A 17,941-nucleotide genomic window follows, 5' to 3' on the forward strand; every position below is an offset into this window, starting at 1 on the left:
GGTGCAATCATTAGCTTTCAACAAGCACATATAAGACAAGTCTTTAATATCCGCCTCTAATAGATTTTTTATTCCATACTATATTACTAGAATTTATGTGAATATAGTGTGGATTTAAAAAAAACATCATAGCCAGAAACACATAGCTGAGACGCACTTTTCACAGTACCAGCACCCCCAGAGCAGTTGGTAATTTTTGATTGTTAAATACCAGCACCTCGCTTGGAGAATCACCGGGTGATGATAGAGAATTGTCCAGAGTGCTCGTTTAAATATTGAACCCATTTTACTACCATTTTAATAGTAATGACCTCATTGTGATACATTTGCATGGCAGAGTCGTAGGCTGATAGGAAGCTCGGAAAAGACTATGGTGAGCCGTTCTGATAATAGCGCAGTAAAATACTGCCACGCTAAACCGGCTGGAACCAGTTTTGCGACCATCATTAAAGGCTCAGTAAGTTTTGAAAATAAGAACATAAGAATAGCCTTACTGGGCCAGACCAATGGTCCATCTAGCTCAATATTCTATCTTCACGGAGGCCAATCTAAGTCACAAGTACCTGGAAAAAATCCAAATCCTCCGATCCAGGGCAAACAGTGTCTTCCCCCATGTCTGTCTCTTAGTCTTCTGTCTGGAGCAGACTAACACCCATAGAAAGTCCACCCAGCTATTTATTTTGATCCAAATAGGAGGGGGGATGCCAGTGACAAACACATACTTTCCAATTGGCTAGCAGACTGTATTTCTTTCACTTATGTCCAGGCTGGACTAATTGTAGAAGGTCACGTCATAGCTTTCAGTATCAGAGATATGGCTTTGTCAGTAATCTACTTGAGATCAGCTTCTATAGAGGCGATTTGTATAGCTGCAACATGTTCGCATCTCATTATTGCCTAGAGCGAGATTACTAACACAGTAGTAAGTTTGGTCAGACAGTCCTCCAGAATCTGTTGGTGTTTAAAATCTAACTCAATTCCTCTAGGCCCTACTTTTGGGTCTAGGCTGCCTTCTTTAAAAAATATATACCGGTATATAAAATATGGTTTGTTGCTGTCCAGATACCCAGGTGTCTGTAGCAATGCCAATTGTTGCATTGTTTTCCTTTTTTTTTTTGTTTTTTTTTCTTCTTTTGAAGGCAGCTTGTAAGTAGAAACTCCATGAGTGAGGATTTTATTGTCCTGCTTGACTTCGGAGGAAACAGTTACTAACCTGTAGCAGGTGCTTTCAAAGGAAGGCAGGACTTAAATCCTTACAACCCTCCCGTTCCCCAAGGAATTGTTTGCCTCTAAGCTTATAATGGACTGAGAATGTCCTTTGGGAAGAGTCATGCATGTGTGGTGTCCCTGCTCAAAAGCTGCTGGAGTAGGCTTCTGTCAGTGATGCTCACCCAAGAGTGAGGATTTATGTTCTGATCTCCTCCAAGAACACCTGCTACAGGTAAGTAACTTTGTTTTCTTGTTGCTGGGAAGCTCCAGTTGTAATCCCCATGAAACTGGATTTACATAACAGATTCCTTCTTTAAAGTCTTAGACTAATCATGCAGATCAGCACTTTTCCCAGTTCATTCTTGGCAAGCTGTGCAACTTCTGCCCCTTTTCTTATCTTGTATTTGTATGCATTGTTTGATTCTGTCTGCATTTCTCACATCATGTTTGATCATATTGTTGGTGTCCCTGCCAGGAATACAAGAGGAGTGAGCGAGTCAGGAGAACTGAGGCTGTTAAAGCTGACTCTGTTGGTCCCTCGGAAACCAGTAAGTCAACATAAAGGCTTTGTACTGTTAACTTTCTTCTGTACTGGCTTTCCATTTAATAATGAAAAATTAAGATTTGAAATATGAGATTTCTTATAATGTACACTTTGACCCAGTTCACCTGTAGGTGAGGAATTGAGGTTCTGGTATAATTGGTTTAACTCTTGAGTTAAGTAAGGGATTTAGTGATATTAGGTATATTGAATTAGTTTTCTATAGTGTGTATTCTCTCAAATAGAGGTTTTGATTTTTTTTCCGGAATCTATTGTAGAATGTTTCCATCCTAACGTCAGTCGGGAGGTTGTTCAAGCCTTGGTGCCAAGATAAGTGAAAAATGAGTCAAATATGCGTTTACCGTATTTCCCCATGTATAGGAAATGTAGATTTAGGTTTTAAAACGCTTAGATAAGCCGCCCCATGTTATTAGCCGTGGCTTATCTAAGCGTTTTAAAACCTAAAACGGCCTATACAATGGGGCGGCTGGGGCGGCCTGTACATTCCTCCTCCCCGGTAAATACCTTTGCCGGCTACCTCCTGCCTAGTCGCAGCCAGCAGTGCAGGACAGGAGCATTCTTTTCTGCATCCAGCCAGCGCTGCACTGCTTCCTCAATGCCTGCGTTAATTTTCGCAAGTCCCACGAGAACTGGCGCAGGCAATGAGGAAGCAGTGCGGGACCGGGTGGATGCTGAAAAGAATGCTCCTGCCCTGCACCGCTGGCCGTGATGAGCCAGCCAGTAGCCGTCCAGGAGGGAGCTGCAGGTACGGGGGACTCCGTGGCTGATCTTCCAATGGGGTGGCTTATCTACAATGTCTTTAGATAGGCCACCCCATATAAGAAAGCCGCATCCAGTGCAGGGGATTATAAAACCCATGTATAGGCTGCGGTCTATACATGGGGAAATACTGTATTTAATTCCTTTGGGAGATGGGATGAATAGTTGAAACAATTTCAGTTTTCTGGTTGACATTGGCCAGGAATTGATGAATAAGTTTATTAGCAGCTCTGCTGTTTTTGCATATAGAATTTGAAACATACAGAACTAGTGTTTAAGCCCGTTACATTAATGGGTGCTAGAGTAAATGGCTGTCTGTTTGTTTTTTTTCTTTGTCTCTCTCTCTTCTTGGACGCTTTCGGCTGTCTTTCTGTCTCCCGGGCTCCCTGCCTGCCTGTATTTCTCTGTTGCGCCATGCCTGCCTGTCTCTCCTTGGCCCCCTTCCTATGTCCATAGTGTCCCATCCTATGTCCTTAGTGCCCCCAGTTCCGCCTTCCTATGTACTTAGTGCCCTCAGTGCCTCCTATGTCCTTAGTGCCCTCAGTGCCTCCTTCCTATGTCCTTAGTGCCCCTTCCTATGTCTTTAGTGCCCTCAGTGCCCCTTCCTATGTCCTTAGTGCCCCTTCCTATGTCCTTAGTGCCCCTTCCTATGTCCTTAGTGCCTCCTTCCCATATCCTTAGTACCCCTTCCTATGTCCTTAGTGGCCCCAGTGCCTCTGTCCTGTGTCCATAGTGCCCCCAGTGCCTGCTTCCAATGTCCTTATTACCCTCAGTGCCTCCATCCTTAGTGCCCCTTTGTCTCCGTCCTGTGTCCTTAGTGCCCCCAGTGCCTCCTTTCCCTGTCCTTAGTGCCCTCAGTGCCCCTTTCTATATCCTTAGTGCCCCCCAGTGCCTCCTTCCTAGTTCCCCCCTCACTGCCTTCCAGACTTGTCCCACCCCCACCCTCCAAAGCCAGCCTGCCTGCCTCCCAACCCCCTTTGCAGTATAACCCCTGAGAAGCATGCTTCCATCTCCCCCCCCCCCCCCCCGCCACTACCGCCGCCGTGCAGCCGACCCCACTGACCCTCCCGTTGAGAGTCGACCGACGGGTCTCCCGGCTCCGGCAGCGCTCTGAGTGCGCTGCTTCGTGGCCTTCTGCCCTGATTTTCTCTGCTGTGTGCAGTGGAGGGCCGCAAGGCAGCGTGTTTGGAGTGCTGTGGACACTGCTGGAGGCCGGAAGTGTGTGGTCGTCTCGCAGTGGGACGGTCGAGTTGGAGGGTCAACGGGGGTTCAGGTGCGGCGGGGGGGGGGGGGGTGACGACGACTAACTGCATTATGGGAAAACAGAACCCTAGACGCGCATGCGCACTCCTACCTGCCACGGACATACGGATCACAGAACACGCAGGTAGGAGTGCACATGCGCGCTTAGCGTTTTATTATAGTAGATAGTTTGAAGGTTATACGAGTTTTGACTGGTAGCTAGTGTAAGTTCTTGTAGTAAGGCGAGAGAGTCTAATTTTTTGAGTTTGAATTAGTCGGATCACCATGTTTTGTATCATCTGTAGTTTGTTCAAGAGGGAGTTGCAGTAATCCAACTGTTTCAGTATAAGCATTTGTGTTAGTAAAGCAAAGTGGTGTTCTTGAAAAAAGGGTCTGATTAATCTTGATCTGTTCATATTGTAGAAGGTTTTCTTCCTTAAGTTGGATACTTGAAATTCATACGATAGGGTAGAATTGAGTATAACTCCAAAGACCTTGAACATCTTATTGATAGCCAGTGTAGATCCTGAGATTAGAGTTACAATGGAAACAGAGGGTTGGAGTAAAGGGACATTACTCAGACTGGCAATGGGTCACGAGCGGAGTGCCGCAGGGATCGGTGCTGGGACCGCTCCTGTTCAATATATTTATTAACGACCTGGAGGCGGGAACAAAATGTGAGGTCATTAAATTTGCGAATGACACCAAACTCTACAGCAGGGTTAAAACCACGGAAGACTGCAAAGATCTTCAAAAGGATCTGACGACACTGGAAGAGTGGGCCAAAAAGTGGCAAATGAGCTTTAACATAGGGAAATGCAAGGTCATGCATGTAGGGAAAAAGAACCCTATGTTTACTTACAAAATGGGGGGGATCACTGCTAGGGGTAAGTAACCTTGAAAGAGACCTGGGAGTGATGGTAGACACAACATTGAAGGTGTCGGCACAATGCGCCAAAGCCTCAAGGAAAGCAAACAAAATGCTAGGTATCATTAAGAAGGGCATGACGACCAGGACGAAGGAAGTCATCCTGCCACTGTATCGCGCAATGGTGCGCCCGCATCTGGAGTACTGTGTCCAGTACAGGTCGCCATACCTCAAGAAGGACATGGCAGTACTTGAGGGAGTCCAAAGAAGAGCAACTAAGCTGATAAAGGGGATGGAAAATCTCTCATATACTGACAAACTGAAAATGTTGGGGCTGTTCTCCCTGGAGAAGCGGAGACTTAGAGGAGACATGATAGAAACCTTCAAGATCCTGAAGGGCATAGAAAAAGTAGACAGGGACAGATTTTTCAAATTATGGGGAACCACAAGTACAAGGGGGCACTCGGAGAAATTGAAAGGGGACAGGTTTAGAACAAACGCTAGGAAGTACTTTTTCACCCAGAGGGTGGTGGATACATGGAACGCGCTTCCGGAGGCTGTGATTAGCAGGAGCACGTTACAGGGCTTTAAAGAAGGTTTGGATAGGTACCTAGAGGACAAAGGGATTGAGGGGTACAGATAAGAGTTGACATAGGATGTAGGGATAGGAGTAGAGATAGGTTATAGAAATAGTCAAGGACCACTGCTTAGGCAATGGGCCTGATGGGCCGCCGCGGGAGCGGACCGCTGGGCGAGATGGACCTCTGGTCTGCCTCAGCGGAGGCAACTTCTTATGTTCTTATGTACAGCATTATGAAACCATAGAACTTTGGTTTTGCCTGCATTTAGTTTTAGTTTGTTGGATGCAGCCCAAGTCTGTATTTTGACTATTCAATTTGATATTATCATAGTTGTTTCGTTAGTGTCACGATTAATTGGGATGAGTAGAAGAATGTCATCTGCGGATAAAAATATTCATTCATTGTTGTCAAATTTGATTCGGCTTAGTGAGCTCATGAGAAGTTTGTAGAGGATTGGGGATAATGGTGATACTTGTGGTACTCCACAGAATACTTGCAGTTTTATGAGGACACGCAATGTATGTGGTCAGTAATTTTGTCCTTTATAATAGTCTGTATCTTTTTGCCTAGCACTGATGTGTGAGGCTCACCAATCTATAATTTCCCAGATCACATCTGGAACCACTTTAAAAAAAATTGATGCCACATATAATACTTCTGGTTAAATGCAGATGGGCTTGAGGGTGGAGGGTGGGGTGGGAAGGTTCAGGGCGGATATGGGATTTTAGTCTGGAAGAAAGATGAGGTACCTGGACTCTTTTATAGTACCCTGTTGAGAAGATTTAGAGAACTGTACTTATGGAATATTATATTTATTGCGTGTGTTCAAGTTCTCTTTAATAGAAATGAATTTACATAAAAATTGATGCTACATTGTTTTCTGTCCAATAACCAATTATAATCCACCACAATACGTTGCTTCCTATCGTGTGACTCTTTAATTTTCTCAGGAGTCTCTCATGAGAATATTTGTCAAAATATTTCTTGCCTTCAAAGAAATGAAACACATTGGTTGAGGCAAGACTTCCCTTGGCTAAATGAAACAGGATCAGCTTGGGCTTAGCCAAGGGAAGCGTGCCTTAGTTTGATGTAATAATAAAAACTTTTTATTTTTGTATACTGCAATACCACAAGCAGTTCAGAGTGGTTTACAGAGGAAGAGACTTTATATAGACAGTGATGTTACAAAAAAGTCATTCAAATTACACTAGCATGTCAAGATTCGTCAAAATTTATCCGGAAGCATTTCAAAAATACAACAAGACAGGAGAGGGGTCGGAGAAATTTATCAAAGAGATAAGTTTTAATTGGTAGGAAGGTGCATTTGAAATGAAGTTGGTTAAACATTTGTTTCATTTGCCTGCTTGGAATGATAATGATCTATCAAGGAATCTCTTGTAGATACAGCCCTTTAAGGATGGAAAAGCAAACAGGTAGGTACTATGTGTGCAAGTGATGCCTGGAAATTCAAAATGGTGAGACAGGTAGATAGGGGATGATCCTGTTATGGTTTTGAAGCAGAGGCAGGCAAACTTGAAAATGACCCTTGCTTCCACTGGCAGCCAATGTAAGTTTTTTTAATACGGGCTGTGGCTGGGCCGGTCCCTGAGTAGGTGGGAAAGCCTGGCTCGGACCACAAGCAAGAATTTTGAAACACCTTTTATGTGGTTGTACGAAGGAAAACCTGGATACCGGATTTCTTAGAAAACAGTATCAAGTTTATTAGTGTCCCCAACTAAGAATAGAAAGAAAAATATTCACCATTGGTTTCTTAGACTCTGTTATAGCTCAGTCCAGGTGAGTCATAAGGGCTTTACTGAAGAACTGGATAGCCCCTCTGGATCAAAAAGGAATATAATTCAAACTCAAAACTTTACATCAGTCCAGTGCCCTCCCGGTCTCATATACCCTCTGGGATTTATCAGTCTCTCAAAACTACAGCAGCTTATTGCTTTATAGCTGAGCACGGCTCATGCCAGCCTTTCCACATCTCAGCTCTTTTGTATTCACACAAGCTTTTCTCACCTAATTAGGCAGGGCTGCCTCAGCTCTACCTGCAGTAATGCTTTGGGCTTCAGTGTGAAAAAAAACATTGGAAAAACTTTCTCTATGAAATCAGCTGAGGACCCTCACACACGGTACCCTCCCAGGTCCATGTCCTCCTCACTTATACTATTACCAGGGTCACTATACATTTCCCATTCACCCTCATGGGAACTCTGGCTTAGCATTTCCACATTCCTCCCCGGCTGTACATCCCATCCCCCTTCCTGCATGCCTGCCAAATCCCCTGCAGCATTTCCATGGGGGTAATCTTCCAGCCTTTCTCTCTGGGGTTTAAGCTGCCAGTCACTGTACCTCCCGGGTGTTGTACTGCCTCTCCTTATGAGCTGACCTCCTGCAACACGTCCCTGCTGGGGCTTAGGCAACCTCGGAGAGCTGACATCTCCGTGAGTCGTTTGGCTTCTGTAATCAGAGCCAGCTGTGTCCTCCCCTTTCCTCTCTAACTGACTTTGCCTTTGAGGCTTCCCAGCCTGCAAACTCCGTGGGCTGACTCCAACCCTTTCCAAATTGGTGTCAAGTTTCTCCCTGCCTTGGGGAAAAGAGTGATAGGGGAAATTAGTGGTTTTCAGAGCCCTCCCTATCTGGCTCTTGAGCTGTGCTGGGACCTGCCTTTTCTTGCATTCTCTGGGCTGAGCCAGCTGTTCTGGCTCCAGACCGGGTTTTACAGAACCCTGTGCTGCATGTTGGGGAGTTTTAGCAGTAGTTTTCACTGTGACAGGAGCTTCCCTGTCACAGGGCTTACATGATTCAATTTTTTTAGACCATAAATGAGACGGACGGCAGCATTCTTAATGATTCTCAATCGTTTGATGGTTTTCTTAAAGGATCCCAAGTACTTTCATGGCTTTGGCGGTATATAAGAATAAAATTATTATTATTATTATATAATATGGTAGTAATCTAAGATGCTTAAGATCAGAGATTGAACCAGCAATCGAAAAGAGAGGAAGTCAAAATAGTGTTTAATGGTATGAAGTTTCCATAGGGTGAAAAAACATTTTTTAACTTGAGCATTAGTATGATCTTCAAAAGTCAAGCATCGTTCCAGGATGACTCCAAGGATTTTGATAGTAGAATTAATTGGGTAATCTAACCCGTTTAATCTCAAATAAGTATTCATGATCTTGTAATTAGGACTTGCCAAAAAATCTTGGGTTTTTTTCTGAGTTCAGTTTTAATTTAAATTGCTTAGTCCATTGTTCTACCTTAGTGAGGACAGATGAGGTGAGTTGTTCTGTCTCTTGCGTCAGTGAGTTTATGGGAATGATAATTGTAATGTCATCTGCATATATACATGATTAAGTCAGATAGCATATGTCCCAGTGATGCCATGTAGACATTGAAAAGTGAAGGGGAGAGAGGGAGCCCTGTGGATGTAGTGTATCTAGATTTTCAGAAAGTGTTTGTCAAAGTTCCTCATGAGAGACAGCTGAGAAAATTAAAAAAGTCATGAGACAGCAGGGTTAGGAATTGGTTATTGGACATGGAACCCACCTGGGATAGAACTATTCTGGACTTAGTGATTATAAGCAGGGGAAGTTTCTGAGGTTACAGTGGATGATCATTTAGCATCTAGTGATCACAGAATAATAATAATAATAATAACTTTATTCTTGTATACCGCCATACCCAGTGAGTTCTAGGCGGTTCACATTAGTTAAACAAGGATTACATGCGGTTATGAATTGGTTGAGCAAATTTACATTGATTGAGTATAATTACATGCATCGTTACATTAGTTAAACATTGTTATGTATAGTAAGTAATAATTGAACATGCATCGTTACATTAATTAAGCATAGTTGTGAACAGTTAAGTAATGATTGAACAGAATTGCATAGAGTTGGGTGTTGGTGTAAGCAGGGATGCAGACAGCGGAGAGGAAGACATTGGGGAAAAGGGTAGGGTGGGTCGGGGGGGAGGGTGAGGGGAGAGGGGGAGGGGGGGTATTGAGGGATCTTTGGGGGGGACCTTTAAGTATCGTGGCATTGGAAGAGGTGTGTTTTGAGTAGTTTTTTAAAGCTGAGGTAGTTTGGAGCCTCGAGGATTAATTGGGTTATCCATGGGTTTAGCTTGGCGGCCTGGAAGGCGAGGGTTTTGTCGAAGAATTTATTGGAGTGGCAGAATTTTAGGGAGGGGAAAGCAAATAACTGGATTCTGCGGGAGTTCTTGTTTCTGTGATTCAGGATGAAGTGTGGGTTAATGTAGTGTGGGGCTAGGCCGAAGACTGTTTTGTAGCAGAAACAGGCGAATTTAAATAGGACTCTGGATTCAAGTGGTAGCCAGTGAAGTTTGTGGTAGAAAGGGGTGACATGGTCCCATTTTTTCAAGCCAAATATTAGGCGAACAGCGGTGTTTTGGATCATTCTGAGTCTTCTGGTGTTTTTGTTCGTGGAGCTCAGGTAAATGATATTACAATAGTCCAGTGTGCTGAGGACGGAGGATTGCACTAGGAGGCGGAATGACGAGTCGTCGAAATATTTTTTTATGGTGCGTAATTTCCAGAGCACCGATATGCATTTCCTGACTGTTGTGTCGGTGTGTTTCTCCAGGGTTAGGTGTTTGTCCAGTGTGACTCCTAGTATTTTTAAGGTTTGTTCGAGGGGAAAGGTCGATCCTTTTACTTGAATTGTGGTGTCTATGATTTTGTCTTTGGGGCTAGCCAGGAAAAATTTTGTTTTGTCGGGGTTTAGCTTCAATCTGTAGGATTGCATCCAAAGTTCTATCTGGTTAAGCGTATTTGAGAGGAAAGAGAGGAATTCTGGTGTGAAGTTGGATAGCGGGATAACTATTGTGATGTCATCGGTGTAAATGAAGAATTTAAGTTTGTGGCTATGCAGAAGATTACCCAGGGAGGCAAGGTAGACATTGAACAGGGTGGGGGACAGGGGGGAGCCCTGCGGTACACCACAGGAGTTGTCCCAGCTGTATGAATAGGAGTCATTCTTGAAAACTCGGTATGATCTGTTACTTAGGAAACCCTGGAACCAGTTAAGGACCTGGCCGGAGATGCCGATGGATGCAATGCAATTTAAGAGAATGTTGTGGTTGACTAAGTCGAAAGCACTGCTCAGGTCAAGTTGCACAATCAATGCGCTGGAGCCCTGGCTAAAGAGTGTGTGTAAGTTGTCTAGGAGAGAGGCTATGATGGTTTCGGTACTGTGATCAGAGCAGAAACCTGATTGATTTTCATTTAGTATGTTGAATTTTTCAATATTAGAATGAGAGAGGAGAGAACTTACTCAAATTTCAATAGAACTAACTTTGTCAAGATGGGAGAATACCTCAAGGAATAGTTGGATGGGAACAGCTAAACAAAGTAGAAAAGCAGTGGGCAAAACTGAAAGGAGCTATTCTAAAGGCAACAAACTTTTATGTTAGGAAAGTACATAAAGGTAAAAGGAAAAGAATGCTGCTTTGATTCTCAATTGTAGTAGCTGAAAATGTGAGCGAAAAAAAGGTTAGTCTTTGTAAATTACAAGATGTCGCAGAAAGAGGAAGATAGACAAAAGTACAGTATACTAATGCTGCCCAATTCACGATTCGAATCGATTCACCGATTTGAATTGGGTGAATCGATTCAGTTTTTTTAAAAATTGGCCTCCCGATTCAATGACCGACCCTTCCCCCGTGCCTTCATAAATCAGGAGCTTCAGTGCTGCCTCTTGCTGGCTGTCCGCTGCCGCTCCTGCTTGAGGGGGGTGGGTCAGTCAGAAAGGCCTCCCCCAGCTTCCCCGCTCTTACCTCCTTAAGGCTAACGGTAGCCTGCAGGCTCGTTGGTGTTATAGCGATCCCTGCAGCTGCCCGTCGTCCTCAGTGGTACATTCTCTCTGCTATGTCCTGCCCCTGCTCTGACGTCAGGGACAGGATCACGGCAGAGAGAACGTGCCGTTGAGGATGACGGGCAGCTGCAGGGATTGCTATAACACCAACGAGCCTGCAGGCTGCCGTGTTAGCCTAAAGGTAAGAGCGGGGAAGCTGGGGGTAGATACAGGCTTATGGGGGGAGCAGGTATTCGCGGCAGGGATCAGGCCGAAGAGTGCCTTCACGGCAGGGGGGCAGGCCTTTGCGGGGGGAGCAGGTCCTTGTGGCGGGGAGCAGGCTGAAGAGTGCTTTCACTGCAGGGGGGCAGGTCTTCGTGGAGGGTCTTCACGGCGGAGAGCAGGCCTTCATGGCAGGGAGGCAGGGCTGTGCAGAGGGAAGAGGAGGAAGAGTTCCTTCGCGGTGGGGAGGCAGGCCTGTGCAGAGGGAGGAGGAGGAAGGAGTAAGAGAGGGGAGGGGAGATGCCAGACCTGGGGGGGAAGGGAAGAGAGAGACCAAACCAAAAAGAGGGGGAGGAAAGCAAAGGAGAGGTGCTGGACTAAAGGAGAGAGGGAGAAGAAATGCAAGACCACAAGGGGAAAGGTACAAGAGGGACAGATACTGCTCCAAAGTAGGTGGGAGGGTGCAGGATGGCATGAGAGATAGTAGGAGAAAGCCTGTACCTGGGGAAGGGGATACAAGAGGTAAGGAAGAGAGAAAGAAGAAGCTGGATGGGGAGAGATAAGATGCTGAGCATGGAGGGAGCATAGGAACAGGGACACAAGGGGGATAGTACTGGAGAGGAGAATAGGGACAGGGACACAGAAGAGAGATGCTCGATGAAAGGGTAGTTGAGAAAAGGAGAGATGGTGGATCTGGGGATGGTGGGGGTCCATCGCTGCAGCTGTGGGGGGATGGAGATGAAAAAAAGAAAGATGCCAGACCTCCGGGGGAGGAAAGGGAAACAGAAGGAGAGGACAGAGATAGAAGATGGATGGTTAGCACGAAGAAAGAAGGAGAGCCTGAGCAGAAGACAACCAGACAAGAAAAGGCAGGAAAAATAATTTTATTTTCTGTTTTGTGATTTCAATATGTCAAATTTGAAATGTGTATCCTTCCAGAGCTGGTGTTGGACCGCAAACTTGAGCTAGAAATTAACAGAGAGAGGAAAAATTACTTTTTGTTTGTTTATTTTGTTTTCACCACAGGACCAGTGTGGGTAGGAGAGGGCAAAGGGGATGAAGAGTCTATAAAATAAACCCACCAGGATGTTTGGAAAAAAACACCCAATTGGGTAGGAAAATCAAATCGAATCGATAAATCGATTCAATAGGCTGAATCGAATCAAATCGAAATTTTTTTTCCTGAATCGGGCAGCACTACACGTCTGATAAAAGGTATGGAAAACCTTTCATACGCTGGGAGATTGGAGAAATTGGGTCTCTTTTCTCTGGAGAAGAGGAGACTTGGAGGGGATATGATAGAAACTTACAAGATCATGAAGGGCATAGAGAAAGTGGAGAGGGACAGATTCTTCAAACTTTCAAAAAATAAAAGAACAAGAGGGCATTCGGAAAAATTGAAAGAGGACAGATTCAAAACGAATGCTAGGAAGTTCTTCTTTACCCAACGTGTGGTGGACACTTGGAATGCGCTTCCAGAGGACGTAATAGGGCAGAGTACGGTAACGAGGTTTAAGAAAGGATTGGACAATTTCTTGCTGGAGAAGGGGATAGAGGGGTACAGATAGAGGATTACTACACAGGTCCAGGACTTGTTGGGCCGCCGCGAGAGCGGACTGCTGGGCAAGATGGACCTCAGGTCTGACCCAGTAGAGGCATTGCTTATGTTCTTATACCCCCATGAATTTGCGGTTTGCGATTCACAGACTGTCATGTGCAGTATTTTCTGACCGCCTCTTCCGGGAACTAAAGTCAGGCTACACCAATCAGGAGCTGCTTTGACACGCTATCTGGTGCGACCAATGGAAAAGCAACTTTTTTGCTGTATTTTTGGAAGCGGCTAGGGAGGAAGAAGTTGCTGCAATGTTCTCACGGTTCCTGTTTCTGTTTCTTTTTTAATGTTTTAGAGTGAATTGTTGTAGCATGGGGGTTTCATTTTGAAGGTAGAAGATTTAGTCAGGATGTTACCGGCTCTGGAGAGCATGGGGTTTACCCTCAGGAAGATCCTGTCTTATTTCCCACAGGACATCAGCCTAGCTTTTGCTTATGGATCAGGGGTGTTCAGGCAGTCCGGGACATCACGTAGTCAGTCAGATAAGGGATACAGTAAAATGGCTAAACACGATAGACATGTCCTAAAGGTAGAGGACTGTTCATCTTTTTTTTTTTTTCTCAACACCTGCTGTTGCCCCTACAGCCCTCTCCCGCGAATTTCGGGGGATATGTAGAAAAGGTAGCTGATATGGTAAAATTGGGGACAAAAAGTTTAATAGATATGTAGGTGATGAGAAGTGTCAAAATGGCATAATGGAGCTCAAGGGTGAAGAGGACAAATATCAGAAATCAATAAGGATAAGGTTGAAACTGCTTAACAATTATTTCTGTTCTGTGTTCATGAATGAAAGACCGAGGATAAGACCACAGAAAATGAATTAAAATGGGAATAGATGTATAGTAGATCCGGAAAGATTCTCGGAAAATTGTTTTTTGAAGAGCAAGCTAAAATAGACAAAGCAATGGGGCCTGATGGGTTACATCTGAGGGTACTCAACTCGGAGAGGTTCTGGCAGCTTCGTTGTCTCATCTTTTCAATGTTTCTTTTATAGTCTGGTGTGGTCCCAAAGGACTGGAAAAGGGTGGACTCCCCAGTCATTAGTAACAGTATAGAAACTCACAATAAACAAACCTCTGCACAAGAACGGAAGTAAAGAGGTTGGGAATTACAGGCTGACATTGGTAGTGAATAAACTAATGGGAAATGCTCCTTAGGCGGAGGATACTGAGATTTCTAGTGAATGGAATGCAGGTCCCGAGCCAGCATGGTTTTATGAGAGGCATATCTTGTCGGATGAATCTGATTGATTTCTTGACTAGGTGACCAAACATTTGGATTTCGGAGGGGTGAGGTATCTTTGGAAGATACTATTGAAACAGGATATTTAGGGTGTTCCAGTAGAGAGGTTCCAATAATGGTGAAAGAAAGCCAGGAGGGTTTAAGAGGAAGGCAGAGTAAAAGACTCAAATTTTCCCTGTCTTCTCAGCAGCCTGTAGTTGCAAGGAAAAAACACAGCTCCCTCCTGTATACAAATGCTAGAAACCTAAAAAATAAAATAGGAGAATTAGAGTATATAGCACTGAATAATGAGATAGATATAATAGGCATATCGGAGACCTGGTGGAAGGAGGACAATCAATGGGACACTGTGATACCTGGGTACAAATTATATCGCAAGGATAGAGTAGATCAAATTGGGATGTTAAAGAGGGAATTGAATCAAATCAAATAAACATTCTGATGACTTAGCTAGCAGTGTGGAATCCTTATGGATAGAAATTCCATGTGTGAAGGGAAGGACTATAAAGATAGGGTTATACTACTGTCCTAAAACTAATTAATTATGCCGTATTGGAAACCCTAGGAGGGACCTACCTAGACACTACCAGGTCTACCCACTGCACTCATACAAAGACCCGCCCATTCACATAACACACAAACAACAAAAAAAAGGAAAAAAAGTGGAGAAAAAGCCTCAGTTCATCTTCATATGGCAAAAAAACTCCAACTATAAACAGCCATTAAGCAAGGTCCAAAATGTATCAATTCACTCAGCAGTGAGAAAAACTATAGTAGCCCTTGTAGGAACCACCTCAAAAAAAAAAAAAAAAAAAAAATCTAGCACGCCAAATAACAAAACTACAAAAAATGTGAGTAAAGCAAGCAGCACATATATGAGTCTCAAACACAGTCAATGGTAAGCAGGAAAAAACAAACAAACACTTAGCTGCAGACGGTGTCCAGGCTGTCTTCCATGCATCCAAAAAGTGCAAGTCTGCCTGGCCCTGCAGCCACTCTTTCCTGATGGGGAAACCTCCATTTCGCTGAGCTACATCAGGGGAATGATTCCAGCCTACTCCACCAGCAACTGTAGAGGCTCTCCAAGTGCTCCAACTGCTCACATCGACACACATAGAAGTTGAGGCATGGGATTCTCCAGCAACCAGTGTCTTCAAAATGGAGTACAGACTCCTCCCCTTTCAGTCAGACCAATCCCCAGCCAGCTTCAACCAAAGAACGCCGCCCACTCAATTCGGGCATTCAGCCCAGCTGGGTGGACGGTTTGTAGATTGTAGATTCATCTTTGTTCCCTCTGACGTAGCTGACGTCTCCAGTCACCACGTCTCACAAAGCAGGGGAGATGATCAATCACCACACACTGCAGTGAACTAAACGCATGTTGGGCTTCAAGTCAGTGCACCACCAGGGGTTCTTCCACTTTCTTAGTATGTATACATGACTTGTGCTCCAGTAATCTGACCCTCAATTTCCGTAAGGTCTGTCCCACATATAACAAAGGACAGGGGCTATATGATGATATAAATAACCCCCTCTGTAATGCAGGTTGTATTGCTCTTCAGTCTAAACCTTAGTCCTGAAACCGGAAGCACAAATTCAGTGATGTTTAGCATCAGAGAGCACACAGAGCATCCACCACAACTGTGGTGTCCCCGTTCACCATTCTGAACACCCTCCTTGTCCACTGCAGATAACATATTAGGGCTCAAGATGTCACTTAGATTCCTGTTCCTTCCATAAGCAAAAAGGATCCTAGTGTCCTGAAAACAGGGGTGATCCCACAGGAGCCCAACATGTGTTTGCATGACCCATTTCACCCGAGGGAATATTTGATTAAACTTAGAAACAAAAGGGATCACATCCCCTTGAGGTTGTTCTCTCCGTTACTCCAATAGGGCCTCCTTGTGATTGTAAAGAGCCCGTCTAGCTGCTCTAGACACAATAGTTTCTGGATATCCTCTCTGAAGAAACTTCTCCATCAGTGTTACTGACTGGTGCCTATATTCGGCATTGGAGCTACAAATCAGTCGATAGCAGAGAAACTGGGCAAAAGGTATACTGGTTTTAGAAGGGTACGGGTGCATGCTGCTAAATTCTAGAAGGGAATTGCGATCCGTATCCATCACAAAGATGGTGGTATTAAAATGTCCATCCAGGATCTCCAATCTCACATCTAAGAACGAGATTTCCTCCAGGGATCCCTTCCACAGACAAAAAATATCATCTATGAAGCGGGCCCACCCCAAAATCTCTCTGAAAAAACATGAGGGATATATAAATTGTTCTTCAAAATGTCCCATGAATAAATTCACCCCCATAGCCACCCCAGACAGTTGCATGAAGAATTGATTCTCAAACAAAAAATAATTCTTCTTCATAGCTAAAGCACACAACTCAATCAAAAAATCTGGTGGAATCAACCAAGGGCGTGGGAGATGGAATAATGCTTGATGTAAAATCTCAAATGCCTCATCCTGAGGGATTGAAGTATACAGGGCAGCGACATCAAACGTCACCAGACAGGTGATCTTTGATGCCCTATAGTCCCACTCCTCCAATAATTTCAAAAAATGGGTGGTATCCTTTAAAAGATATCTCACATTCGACAAGCAAGGCTACAAATGGATGTCAACATACTTGCATACTCTCTCAAGCATAGAATCCCTCCCTGAAACGATGCGCCTACCAGGGGGATTCACAAGATTTTTGTGAATTTTAGGGAGCAAGTAAAAAACAGGCATCTTGAAAAACCTGTGTGTAAGAAAACTGTATTCAGCAGTTGTAACAAAGCCTGATTGTTTGCCCCTATTCACTATGCTCAATAGCAAACTAAACATTTTGTCAGATGGGTCCTGATTTAAGGCAAGGTAGTGTTGCCCCTGTCCCAACTGGACATTAGCCTCAGACAAATACAGGCTACGTCCCCAAATAACTATAGCACCCCCCTTGTCCGACCGCCTGATGACTACCGAGGTAGCAGAACGTAATCTAGTCACGGCTTCCCGTTCCTCACGGGTAAGATTATGATGGAAATGACCATCAGCCCTTTCCACCACTTCAATGTCCTTTAAAACAGCAAGGCGCGAAAGGCAGTCAAAACAGGATCAAGCGGACCAGGGGGGTACAAGCAGATTTATTCCTCACCACCAAACGGTCCAAACAAGAACCATCAGATTGTGAGAAAAACAAACGCAACTGAAGTTTCCGGATGATTTCCAAGTCCACCCGGAACCCTAACCCATACCCGTCTAAGACCAGTATATCTTTTGCCCAGTTTCTCCGCTATCGATGGATTTGTAGTTCCAATGCCGAATATAGGCACCATAAGAACATAAGAATTGCCACTGCTGAGTTAGACCAGTGGTCCATCATGCCTAGCAGTCCGCTGACGCGGCGTCCCTCTGGTCTAAGACCAGCACCCTAACTGAGACTAGCCCTACCAGCGCACGTTCTTGTTCAGCAGAAACTTGTCTAACTTTGTCTTGAATCCTTGGAGGGTGTTTTCCCCTATAACAGCCTCTGGAAGAGCGTTCCAGTTTTCCACCACTCTCTGGGTGAAGAATAATTTCCTTATGTTTGTACGGAATCTATGCCCCTTCAACTTTAGAGAGTGCCCTCTTGTTCTCCCTACCTTGGAGAGGGTGAACAACCTGTCCTTATCTACTAAGTCTATCCCCTTCAGTTTCTGTTCGAGGGAGAAGAGGCCCAGTTTCTCTAATCTTTCGCTGTACGGCAGCTCCTCCAGCCCCTTAACCATCTTAGTAGCTCTTCTCTGGACCCTTTTGAGTAGTACCGTGTCCTTCTTCATGTACGGCGACC

General features: G+C 44.6%; 1 protein-coding gene across 13 annotated transcripts in view; it reads left to right on the forward strand.

The window, feature by feature from the left end:
* The window catches only part of ZMYM3 (zinc finger MYM-type containing 3), a 677,821-nt gene that overhangs the window by 243,931 nt on the left and 415,949 nt on the right, over positions 1 to 17,941 (forward strand). For all 13 annotated transcript variants that reach the window (XM_033945153.1, XM_033945158.1, XM_033945160.1 and 10 more), the window contains one exon: positions 1,685 to 1,757. In XM_033945153.1, coding sequence (XP_033801044.1) covers positions 1,685 to 1,757 — 73 coding nt within the window. The remainder of the gene's footprint in view (positions 1 to 1,684; positions 1,758 to 17,941) is intronic.

This window comes from Geotrypetes seraphini, chromosome 5 (genome assembly GCF_902459505.1).
Source record: "Geotrypetes seraphini chromosome 5, aGeoSer1.1, whole genome shotgun sequence".
Taxonomy (NCBI): domain Eukaryota; kingdom Metazoa; phylum Chordata; class Amphibia; order Gymnophiona; family Dermophiidae; genus Geotrypetes; species Geotrypetes seraphini.